Here is an 11,309-nt window from a genome sequence, read left to right as displayed (position 1 = left end):
CGATCAGTCACGAAGGTCTAATGCCTTCTCCTGCTAATGCACATTTCAGCCCTTGGCACACACCGGCTCTTCCCAGCTACCCTTGTTACGATGAAGGAACAGCAGCCCGCTGCTCAAAATAAGTCCCTCTCCCTTTAAAAGGGGGCAGATTTGGACCTGGATAAAGCTTTGTGGGTGTTCACCCTCCAAGTGGCAGCTGATTGGGGGTGCCCAGTTTCTCTCTATCACACTGATCTGAGCCCCTCCCAATCTTTAGTGTTTACTCTCACAACAGTGCTCTTAGCCCCATTTTACAGATGGGGAACCGAGGCACAAGAGGACTAAGTGACTTCCCAGGGCCCACCCATGGTGGCCAAGCAGGAATTGAATCCAGGTCTTCCCCCACAGCCCAGGCTAGTGCTCCGACCATTGGACGAACCTTCCTCAAGACCCCTTAAAGGCACCAGTTTCTTAGAAAGTAAAAAGTACCCACAGCACCTCCTGCATTGTGCCTTTGCAACCCCTTAGAACTGGGCCCCATTAAGGGGGTCACCAGTCGTCCCCTCCCCATCCCTTGGCCGCTAGCAAACACAAAGGCTTGTCACGGTCATGTCTGGAATATTCGGGGTGGGGGGGAGGTTTACCAGAGAATTTGTAACAGGGGCTTTGCTCTGGATTAGTGGGGAGTGTCAGGCCCAGGTCCCATGTACGAGAGGTGCGGCTAGGACCCAGCAGGACAGGGTGGAGACTGGAGGATGGGAGCTCTGCATTTCCAAGCCCCTCTAGAAGAGGGGAGTCTCACATCAGCTCCAGGCAGGCTGCCTCCCCGAGGAAACCCAGCCTCGGCTTGTGCACAGAGGCCCTTGCTGGCAGCACTCCCCACCCCACCTGGGCTGCTGGGGAAGAGACGCAGCCACCCCTCCCGCTGCGCCAGAGCCAAGCAGGACCCACGAGCTTCACACCGCTGAGGCGGGATCTTTCCCTAGAACGTCCCGCTTGGCTGCTGGGTGTCAGGCAGGGGGACGGGGTGGTACCAACTGGGAGCCAAAACACTCAAGAGGGAAAGAAGAAAATGGAGGCTCTGAGTTCTCAGGCTGGTTTAATCTGGCTTCGTTCTACACAACTGCAAGGTCATTTCATTTCCCAAACCTTGGCCCCACAGCAATGCGCCCAGAGCTCCCTGCCAAGGCTCCCAGGGCAGGAGGGTGAAATGGCTTCCAGCTCCCCACATGAGTCTCTGGCCTGCCAGGCAATTACAGCTTCCCTCACACTCTGTGCTAGCTGCCAGTCCGACGCCAGGGGCACCCACCACAGCAAAGGGGGCTGGAGCCCTCAGGCTGGGGAGGGGCTGTGCCTGCTAGCGAGGGTGAATCTGGCGGTCCTGAGAAGCGAGGGGGAATCCCAGCCAGGAACAGGGAGGCGAGCAGTGTGCAAGCCTCCTTGCCCCACTCTGACCCCATGCCATTCAGCTCCCAGGACACACACACCCCGGCCTCTGGGCAGAGGCAGCCACGCTCCACCACCTGGGCAGGACGCAAGTCTTGGCTGTTTCCATGCAAAGGAAGCCTGCAGAATCCAGGGAGATCCAGAGGATCCGGGACAGGGCGGGCCGAGCGTCGAGGGCCTGGTTCACCCTGGGAGTGGAGCCGTCTCCTCCAGGAATTGGAGCGTCATCCCTCTCCCTAGCTGTGTGACTGGGTGCGCCAGGGACTCGGGCAGCAATGGCCAAGGCTGCCCAGCTCTGCTTCCTTGGCCATGCCGCCTCCTCCACCTCCATCCACAGGTGGGAAACTCCAACAAGCAGCCACCTCACAAGATAGTCATTGTGAGCGATGGGGGTGGACGCCCAGCACGAGCCAGATATTGGTGGATTGGGGTTGAAAACACATGGGTGAGATGGGACAGACTCCAAGAGCCCGGCTAAGGGACCCAGGGTCCTGACCTGCAGCCAGATGGACTGGGTGCTCAGCTCCAACCCAAAGGAAAGGGGGAACCGGGCAGCCTGGTTAACTCTTCTCTGGACGGTTCCTGTTCAGCACAGCCCTGGGGGTGAACTCCAGCTTCTCCTTGAGGCTCACCACCTCAGTCAGGTCCTTGCCCACAATCTCCTGCAGCTTCCTGTCCTCCCGCCGCTCTGAGATGCTCTTCTCCTCCTCAGCTGGCTGCGGGGAGTCACCACGGATGAACCACTCCAGGTGGTAGCCCACTGCCCCCACCACAAAGGCCACAGGGAAGGTGACGTAAGGGGCGTAGGTCCGCACAGTCATCCACAGCAAGGGCCACATGGCGTCGCCAGGAGAGAGCGCCAGATGTGTTCTGGAGAGGGGGGCAGAATCAGTGTCACAGCTGCATGGACCCACCTCCCTCCTAGCTCCCCACCCAAGGGAGAGTCGCCCCCCTCCTTCCCCGCTCCCCAGACAAACCTCCAAGATCCCAAACCATCATCATCCCCCACATGACCTACCCTGCACCTCCCTCCACCCCAGGGGGGCCCCAAAATCACCACTCACACTTGACCGTGCCCCTTGGCCCAGATACACCCAGCTCCAAAGGAACCCGGAACTCCAGGCAAGTCACCCCCATGCTGGCACCCCCCAGATGGCTAGATATCTCAGCTACACGTGTCCCCCCCAAACACCCACCTACGTGGCCATGACCCGCCTCGGCGCATGGGTGTTACACAGGTGGCACTGGTCAAACTCCCACCTGGGGTAGCTCGGCAACCAGGCTGCAGGGTTCCAGGGCAGTTAGGGGGCTGAACCCGCTATGCCAGCCACCTCCCCCCAATCCTGACAGCTTCTGGGGTGCCTAGGGGAAGGCAAGGGGCAGTGAGCCTCTCCAGAGTCTCCTGCTCCAACAGAGCCCAATCCCTAAGAGAAAGGGCAGAACAGCACCCCCCACACACCCCATTCATCTCCCAGCGCCCAGGACACAGCTGCTGGGAGCCTGCCCCGTGCTTTGTGTTATGCTTGGAAAGCAAGGTATAAACAGGAGCCCGCTCCTGATCCCACCACCCGAGGGGATAATCAAAGCAACGGCTGGTTAGTCTGGGGCAGAGAGAGGAAAGGAATTTAGTTCTGGTGGACTCTGAACAGTAACAGCGGCCATACAGTGCATACACAGCTCTGCCGACGAGGGACACACCCCAATCTTTGATCCATGGGCCCCCCGCTATCCCAGCCTCGGGCTCCCCACGCACCCAGCTCAGCCCAGGCCCCCCAATCCTGATCCATAGGTCCCCCGCTATCCCAGCCCCGGGCTCCCCATGCACACAGCTCAGCCCAGGCCCCCCGATTCTGATCCATAGGTCCCCCCATCCCAGCCCCAGTCTCCCCACGCACACAGCTCAGCCCAGGCCCCCCAATCCTGATCCATAGCCCCCCCATCCCAGCCCCGGGCTCCCCACACACACAGCTCAGCCCAGGCCCCCCCAATCCTGATCCATAGCCCCCCCATCCCAGCCCCGGGCTCCCCACACACACAGCTCAGCCCAGGCCCCCCGATCCTGATCCATAGGTCCCCCCATCCCAGCCCCGGGCTCCCCACGCACACAGCTCAGCCCAGGCCCCCCGATCCTGATCCATAGCCCCCCCATCCCAGCCCCGGGCTCCCCACACACACAGCTCAGCCCAGGCCCCCCGATCCTGATCCATAGGTCCCCCCATCCCAGCCCCGGGCTCCCCACGCACACAGCTCAGCCCAGGCCCCCGATCCTGATCCATAGCCCCCCCATCCCAGCCCCGGGCTCCCCACACACACAGCTCAGCCCAGGCCCCCCAATCCTGATCCATAGGTCCCCCGCTATCCCAGCCCCGGGCTCCCCCCCAGCTCCCCCCAGGCCCCCCGATCCTGATCCATAGCCCCCCCATCCCAGCCCCGGGCTCCCCCCCAGCTCCCCCCAGGCCCCCCGATCCCGGGCAGGGTCCCTCTCCCAGGCTACTCGGCCTCTGCCGCGCCGGGCCCACGAGTCCCGCCGAGTCCCGGGGGCAGGAACACGAGGGCGGAGGCTCCTTCCCGCAGTGACCCAGGCGGAGGGCTCGGCCTGCCGCCCCCCCACCTCCCCCGGCCCCGCAGACGGCGGGGGTCCAGGCCGCCCCCCAGCCCAGCCCAGCCCAGGGGGGTCCAGAGCGCGGCGGGGACGGGGCGGCCCCAGGCCGGATCCCCGCAGCGGGCCCGGCCCCCTCTCACCTCTGCCGCCCGGCCCGGCCCGGCCCCTCTCCCCGCCGCCGGCTTCCGGGCCAGGCCGCGCCGCCTCCGCCTCCCGCCCTCCATGGGCGGCCGCGGAGGCAGGGCCGGAGCCCGGGCCGGCCCCTGCTGGAGAGCGCGGGGCCGGGCCGGGCCGGGCCGGGCGCTGAGGCGGCCCCCAACGTCCCTACCCCGGGCAGCGTCCGGCCTGGGGCTTGATTTCCAGCAGGGCCCCCCCGGGGAGCCACCCCCCCCCCGTGGGCCGCCCCCTGGGGCCCTTGTGGGCTCGGCGGTGCCCGTTCGCCCCGACCCGGCTGGACTTCGGGGCTCAGGGGCAAAAGAGCCCCGCTCCGTCAAACTCGTCCCTCTCCGAGGCTGGCGGAGCCCTGGGCCCCTCCGGGCTGGGATTCAGCCCCGGGGCCTCTGCCTGGGAGCCAGGCTGCCAAGGGGCCCGCGGTGGCCCCGGCCCCGGGGTTGCCAGGCCCCTGGATGCGGCTGGGGCCAAGCCTCGCTGGGGACCCCCTCCTGCCAGGCACCAGAGCCAGGCGCTGCCTGTGGACATTTCACCCAGGCTCTGCCTCGCTTGGGACCAGGGCAGGAGGGTGTCTGTCCGTCCATGCCCGGGGCACTGGGGAGGTGGCCGGCGGGGATGGTTCCTGCAGGAAGCTGGGATGAGGTGGGACGCCCTGGCCAGCTGGCTTGGGGCTTCTCCTCCGCCTTCATTGCCAGGGCCGGTTCTTAGACTCCAGCCAAGGCCGTCTCCAGCGCTGGCCCCCTGCCCTTTCACCTCGCTCCCTGGTCACTTCGGGTGGGTCTAATCCTGGAGCCTCTCCCTCACCCGCCTGGGAGCGGTGTTTGCTGACACGGAGTGAACCTCGGGGCTACACAAACACCCGGTTTGCCCGAGGATGTAGCCCTTGGGTTGGAGACAGTCCCTCAAAACCACCCGAACAGCTTGGGAGTGACGAGCAGGCTGGGCCAAGCCCCTCAGTTCAGACCCAGAGCCCCCCACAGTGGTTCCAGCCCTGGGTTCCCCGATTCACAGATCTGCTGCCCCCTCTCAATACAGAGCTCTGCACAGCTCCTGGGGGCTCAGGCAGGAGGCACTCGCTGTACCTCAACTGGTAAAGCTGCTCCCTGCAGACGCTGTTAGGAGCCCCCTTCCAGTCTCAGCCGTGGTAACATGCAGGGCCCAGCCCAGCTGCTGCAGGGAGCCCTCTGCTAATAAAGTCTGTTCCAGTGGCCCCTTGCAGCAGACTTGGCAAGCCACCTGGCAGCGTAGTGAGTTGTGCAGGAGAGATGCGGTCAGCTCTGCATCTTCCCCAGCATCGTGACAAGCCACCTACCTCCTGCTCCCAGAGAAGAGCAGCAAGTCCCCACCATGGTAAGCTGACTCCAGACTCAGCCCTCCCCTTCCCTTAAACCAGACAAGAAAGTGAGACATAGGACACGAAGGGTCAAAGGTGAGACTAGCACCGGCTGGGAGAATGGTGCCAGGCCCAGAGTAATCAAAGAGTTGTCTTTATTACAGTACGGCTAAGTTTGTTACAATAAAAATGAAACCACATATCACAGTCACTGTACAGTATTGTTTGTCTTACAGAACTTACAAGTGGAAGGGCTTCCTCTTCCAGGCACATTGCTAAGAACTAAAGTGTGGACGGAGGCAGAGAACAGGTGAATCGAGCTGATGGTTGCTTTCCTGGCCGGGACAGTAACAGCAGCGTATTGGAGAGTGTTGGATGCTGAGCAAGGAGTCTCCTGCCTTTCCCCTCCTCCAGCTGGGCCAGATCTCACGCTGCTGGGAATTTTTTTCATGATTCTGTGTTCCAGGATATGCTGGTTGGATTCCCCCCTCCTTCCCTTTAAACATCTATTTTAATGTAAAAAGAAAAGGAGGACTTGTGGCATCTTAGAGACTAACAAATTTATTTGAGCATAAGCTTTCGTGAGCTACAGCTCACTTCACCGGATGCATCCAATGAAGTGAGCTGTAGCTCACGAAAGCTTATGCTCAAATAAATTGGTTAGTCTCTAAGGTGCCACAAGTCCTCCTTTTCTTTTTGCGAATACAGACTAACACGGCTGCTACTCTGAAACCTGTTGTTTTAATGTAGTAACCCGAGGCCATGATATGATTCTTTCAAACCCTCCCAACTGGACAGGCACATAACAGAGGCTGGGGGAGGGTTTAGCACCAGGTCATGGTATGGATCCCATCCAAGGGGGGGATGTAAAGGCCCCAGGGGTTAATGGTGCATTGCTCTTGGTAGAATTAAGCTCTCCTCCGTCCACCTGCCCAAGCCAGTATGGTTGTGGAATCTCCCATCTCTCAGTACATCCTACCTGTCCCAGGTGCTACAGGGAGGAATCCTAGCATGCACCAGGCAGGATGTCCCCTTGGGCTGAAATTTACTATTGGCACCTGAGGGACCCAGTCAGGGATCAGGGACTCCATAGTGCTAGGTGCTGTATGCTCATGAAAAAGACAGTCCCTGCCCTAGAGATCTGGCCGCCTGGGCTGTGGCTGGTGTCACTGCTCCTTGCCTTGCTGCTCCTTTAGCCACTCTTCTTGGGATCTTTCCTCCCCTCTTCGTGTCTGAAGCAGGGCGTCTCCAAGATAGCTGAGTGGGCAGGGAGCAGGAGCTGGTACAATCATAGGGTGGCGAGAAGACGGGGGGGGTCCCCCTTGAAGGGTTTCACAGTGCAGGGGGCTCCCCAGTTGGAAGGAGGGACAATGTGAGAAGGCAGCACTGAGTTTTTTCCTTGACCTCTCAGAGTGGGTGGCTTGGCAACCCCGTTTTCCCAGGGCAGGACACCTGGCTCAGTGGGTGAACTCTCTGCTCCCCAGCCTTACAGACATCAGGGCAGATGGAACAGACTGTACTTCGGGGGGGGGGGGAAGGAGGGGTCTGCACGGCTGGGGAGCAGAAGGAGTGAAAAGGAGAGGAAAGACAACTCAGGACAACCAGCAGGGGAGAACTTGGACCGTCTGATCTCCAAGATCCTGGCGGGTACCCACCCTACAGGGCCCCTCTGTTTATGCCCTATCCCCCTACCGCCTCACCTGAGAGGGCCTAGCCTGGTCTGAAATCACCCCCTCCATTCGGCACGCTCAGGACTACAGCCTGGTGGAGAAGGAGCCCACGATGGGTAATATGAGGAGTGTGGAGCCCAACCTTTGGCTTGTGTACAGGTAACGATGCGCAGAGGGGGCGGTGGACAGCAGGCTCCCCAGGCATTTCATCTATATGCTGTTAGGAGTGATGGCTTCCTGCTATAGGGGGGTCACCCCATGAGCCCTGAAGAAAGCTACCATGGCAGCCATGCCAGGAAGAGGAGGGCATCCCCTTTACGGCTTCACAAAAGAGAGGGCACCTCCTCTAGTGTAGCATGAGTGTGAGGGCATTCCTCATGATACCCGGGAGGACAGGGCACTGCTAATGCCATACCATGGAGGATGGGATGCCCATGGAGGAGGGGGTTCTTGTAATGCGATATCCTATCTGCCACTCTCACAAGCAGGAACTCAGCTTGGGGAAGGGCAGACCCACATTCACGTCTTGGGTCGGTCTCCAGTGACAGACTGGAGCTTTGGAGTCGTGCCTCTGGGCCCCCTGTGCCTCCATTTCCCCATCTACTAAGGAGAGCGGCACTTACCCTGCCTCCCAGGGGGGCTGGCGGCTAGGGAGCCGGTGCAGCTGCTGGAGGTTATCGTCACTGAGGTGGTCTGAACAGAGCAGGGTCCCAATCCTCCATCGCCCCCCCGGGCCCATCTTTTACACCAGTGCAAAGCGGGGGTAGGCACCACCCAACGGCCGCATTTCACACTCGCTTTGCTGCGAGGTAAAGGACTGCATGAGGCACAGGGTGATGACCCACGGGCCACGAGCCAGAGCCCCGCCACCATGGCAACCTCCAGTTCCACTTGCCCTTCCCTGCCAGGGCTTTGCTTTTCCAAGTCACTTTCCCAGCTGGCGTTAGTGACAGTGACTGACCGGGGAGGGCGGTTCCTGGAACGCAACAACCAGGAGCTGCTGTCCCTGGGCACTATTGGCCAGATAGAGACTGAAGACTAATGCCAGCTGGCCTGCCCCAGTCCTTACTCAGGCTGAACCTCCAGGCCTTGGCCCTGCCGGACTCTCTTTGTGGCCTAACCCGGCTGCCAGCAGTGAGGGCCGCTGCCTTGCTCGGTAGGGCACCATGCTGGGAAGGAGGGGCCCTGTCCTGGCGTCTGTGAGCCCAGATGGGTCCCTGGGATGGGAGCAGCAGGTGACATCGAAAGCTGCTCCTCAGCAGAGGAGAACGTAGGCTGCACCACTGGGCGGCAGGAGCCAAATGGAGGCTTTGGCAAAGCCAGAGGGCTTGGGTAGCCCCCCGCAGGGCAGCTGCAGGGCAGGGAGAGGGGCTGGGGAGCGTTTGTGATGGAGGGAGAAGGGCCAAGAGGCAGTGGGCCTGGCTGGGATTGGCATGGCTCGCTCCTGAGTGCCTCCCGCTCCCGCTGGTTTGCACTGTCGGGGAAGGGCTTCTCTATGGGCTGGGCAGCCAGGGCCGGCACGGCAAGCCCCATCGCAGCCCGGTGGGAATAAAACCTCCCGCTCCAATGCTCAAGGGTCCACATGGTGAATGCAGCGTCACCTGTGCCAGGGCTGCTATTGCACAGGCGTTCTAAAGCTTTTCCGTACCAGAACCCACTCCCACCTGGCTGAGATCCCCACCCCATTCAGCACCAGGGGTTTGTGACCCTTGGGTTGAGAAGCCCTGAAACAGAGGCTCTGGAATCATCCTATAGAACAGACGTGGCAAGTAACAACGAACCCGCATTTCACCTCACAGGCGGCCCCCGAATCCCCCTCTCCCCTCGACATTCAGACAGGCCAGCTCTCTCCACAGAAACGTCGTTCCCAAGTACCCTCGCCTGCTGGAGCTCCGTCTGTGCGGTTAACAGCTCCAAGGGTTTTCTCACCTTCCTTAACACTGGTAAATACAACGCAAGGAGCCGGCCCAGCAACACCCTGGGGACGCAACAGCAGGTTCCTCTTCCTCCTAAGGCAAGATGGGTTGTCAATGGCACGTTTGCCATTCCCTGCCATCTGCTCTGGCCTGGCCCCTGGGGACAGCCGTGTCTTTAAACCAGATGCAGATGGGTCAGAACAGTGCCCTGCACTTGGCTCAGCACCAATACCCTGCATGGTGGATTGGTCACTTGAAAGGCCAGGCTTGTTTCTATGCCCTGTCTAAAGGGAGAGGGGACAGCAGCAAGGGAAACCCGAAACCAACCCCAAAGACCTCAGTTTCTGCCAGCCCTTGCCATTGCTAGACAGAAACCAAACGCTGCTCCAAAGACACCAGCTCCTCCCGCCGCCCAACCTCACCCTCGAATTTCACTCCCAGGGTAAACTAGTCAGACCAGCAGCTGGTGGGGAAATCAAAGAGGGATGGAAAATAAAGTGACCATCCAAGTTTTGACCTTCTCCTAGCCTTCCGTGGCGAGCGGACGCACGCCAGCGCAGGCCCAGGATTCACGCTTGCAGGAAGGGAAAGAAAGAGAGAAAGGAAGAAAGAAAGAAGAGAAATCATAGCATATTCTTACTGACGATGTAAGTGTAGGGAAAGCAGGGGCTGGTTTTGCGGCTGCCATGGATTTCCTGATGATCTGATCCCAGTCTCACCAGCAGGAACACAGCTGTGGTCATGTGTAGTTTTTGTTTTATTCCTTCGGTTATATGTATATATGTATAGAAGTCTATGACCATGGATTCCCCGAGGTGCCCAAGCGAGAGGCAGGGATGGGACTGAACCATGGTGGGGGTGCAGGGAGGGACTGCCCCTCATGCCTGCCACGGCCCGAAGCCTCATGCCAGCAAGGGAAGCTGGCTCGCCGGGCTGCCAGGAATGGTGATTTTGGCACAGGTTCCCCCTCTGGTGCAGCATGGAGCTCGGCGGCGTTTTCCCCCCGCAAGACGCTTTGTTTGCATTGAATTGAGGAAATGGGAGAAGTTAAAGGTGGCACGACCGTGAGGGGGAGGACACACGGAGGTGCGGGGGTGGGCCTGCCTGCCCCCCAATCAGCTGAGCTGGGGGGGGGGCCCTCCCTCTCCCATATAAGGGGAAAAGCAGGAGAAGAGGGGGGACATGAGGAGAGGGGGACACAAAGGGGGGGAGGGCTGCAAGGAGCAAGGTACAAAGAGATGTGAAAGGAGGGTACAGGGAAGGGGAGATGGGCTTGGAAGGGGACAGGGCTGCAAGAAGGAGGGGAGATGGAGGGCAGAAAAGGCTTCAGGGCAGACAGGGGGCTCAGGGAGAGGGCAATGGGGAAAGGCCAGGAAGGGGCTTGTGGGCAGGCAGGGTCAGGGAGAGCCCTGCCCCACGGGGAGGAGCATGAGGGCAAGACAGAACCAGGCTCGTGTTCATTCGCCGTCGGATCTATGAATCATAGATGATAAAAAGTCGAGAAGCTGTGAGTGGGCCGAGAGCTGCCCCCGGGGGTCCCTGCGGCTCGGGCCCTGGCCATCACAGTGAGCTATGTACTCTCTCTGTACGGTGTGGGTAGAAAAGCCAGGGCTCCGTTCACAGCCTGGTCTGGGCCTCGGGGATGTAGATCTCGATACTGTCTGCGCTCTCGGTGGCTGAGTTCTGGCGGAAGGAGGCAGCTCTCTTGGCCGCCAGGAGCCTTTTCCTGGCTTCCTGCCTCTGCCGGTCGACGGAGTCCAGGGAGCGCTCCTTCACCGGGTGCACCTTGGAGCGCGGCGGCTTCTTTGGTATCGGGGGAGGGATCTTCTTCTCTTCCTGTGCAGACAGACAGACAGACAGAGCAGGGCTTAGAGGGGGTTCCGGGAGGCGCTGGACGTGCCGTGTTAGACAGCATGTGCCAGGGGTGCGCACCTGTGTGTGAGTGTCTGTGTTCATCTGGGTGTGTGGGAGGGATGTACGCACAGCTGCATGATTGTGCGTGAGACCATGCAAGGGTGCACACAGTGGGCGTGTATGCACACCCAAATGTGTGTGTGTATCCGTGTGTGCATATTCGTATGTGTGTCCATCTGTCTGTGTGTGAGACCATGCAAGAGAACACACATTTGAGTGGGTGCCTGTCTATACACTCTGATGTCTACAAGAATCCATACGTGTATGTGCAGCTATAA

The 11,309-nt window shown here is 60.5% G+C and overlaps 2 protein-coding genes across 12 annotated transcripts in view; both read right to left on the bottom strand.

Annotated features, from left to right (window-relative positions):
• Window positions 1-1,061: 1,061 nt before the first annotated feature.
• SMIM12 (small integral membrane protein 12) lies at window positions 1,062-4,250 on the bottom strand. 6 transcript variants are annotated; one of them, XM_073317306.1, is made up of 3 exons: window positions 4,168-4,239; window positions 2,622-2,787; window positions 1,062-2,295 (listed from the first exon to the last, which is right to left on the bottom strand). In XM_073317306.1, the coding sequence occupies exons 2-3, from the start codon at window positions 2,648-2,650 to the stop codon at window positions 1,986-1,988; spliced, it is 339 nt and encodes a 112-aa protein (XP_073173407.1). In that variant the 5' UTR covers window positions 2,651-2,787; window positions 4,168-4,239; the 3' UTR covers window positions 1,062-1,985. The 6 variants fall into 6 exon arrangements, with proteins under 6 accessions (XP_073173407.1, XP_073173408.1, XP_073173410.1 ...); XM_073317307.1 differs by lacking the exon at window positions 4,168-4,239 and adding an exon at window positions 3,920-4,131; XM_073317309.1 differs by lacking the exon at window positions 2,622-2,787 and having other exon boundaries at window positions 4,168-4,250.
• Window positions 4,251-5,612: 1,362 nt separating this feature from the next.
• DLGAP3 (DLG associated protein 3) overlaps window positions 5,613-11,309 on the bottom strand; it is a 155,147-nt gene continuing 149,450 nt past the window's right edge. For 3 of the 6 annotated variants that reach the window (XM_073317303.1, XM_073317302.1, XM_073317304.1), the window contains exon 11: window positions 6,200-10,953. In XM_073317303.1, coding sequence (XP_073173404.1) covers window positions 10,735-10,953 — 219 coding nt within the window. In that variant the 3' untranslated portion in view covers window positions 6,200-10,734. Of the gene's footprint in view, window positions 6,038-6,199; window positions 10,954-11,309 lie in introns of those variants that run through there. The other 3 variants (XR_012155604.1, XR_012155606.1, XR_012155605.1) reach the window with 3 other exon arrangements.

The sequence above is a fragment of the Lepidochelys kempii genome, chromosome 19 (assembly GCF_965140265.1).
Source record: "Lepidochelys kempii isolate rLepKem1 chromosome 19, rLepKem1.hap2, whole genome shotgun sequence".
NCBI classification, from domain to species: domain Eukaryota; kingdom Metazoa; phylum Chordata; order Testudines; family Cheloniidae; genus Lepidochelys; species Lepidochelys kempii.
Note: the sequence above shows the minus strand (reverse complement) of the source record. Positions and strands in the feature narration are given on the sequence as shown.

What these genes read in the sequence shown, in the direction of transcription:
- SMIM12 (XM_073317306.1), bottom strand. Translation starts at nt 2,650, where the DNA reads ATGCGCCGAGGCGGGTCATGGCCACGTAG. An exon ending in GGCGGGTCATGGCCACGTAG is followed by an intron (nt 2,296 to 2,621) that starts GTGGGTGTTTGG and finishes CCCCCTCTCCAG; the next exon opens with AACACATCTGGCGCTCTCTC.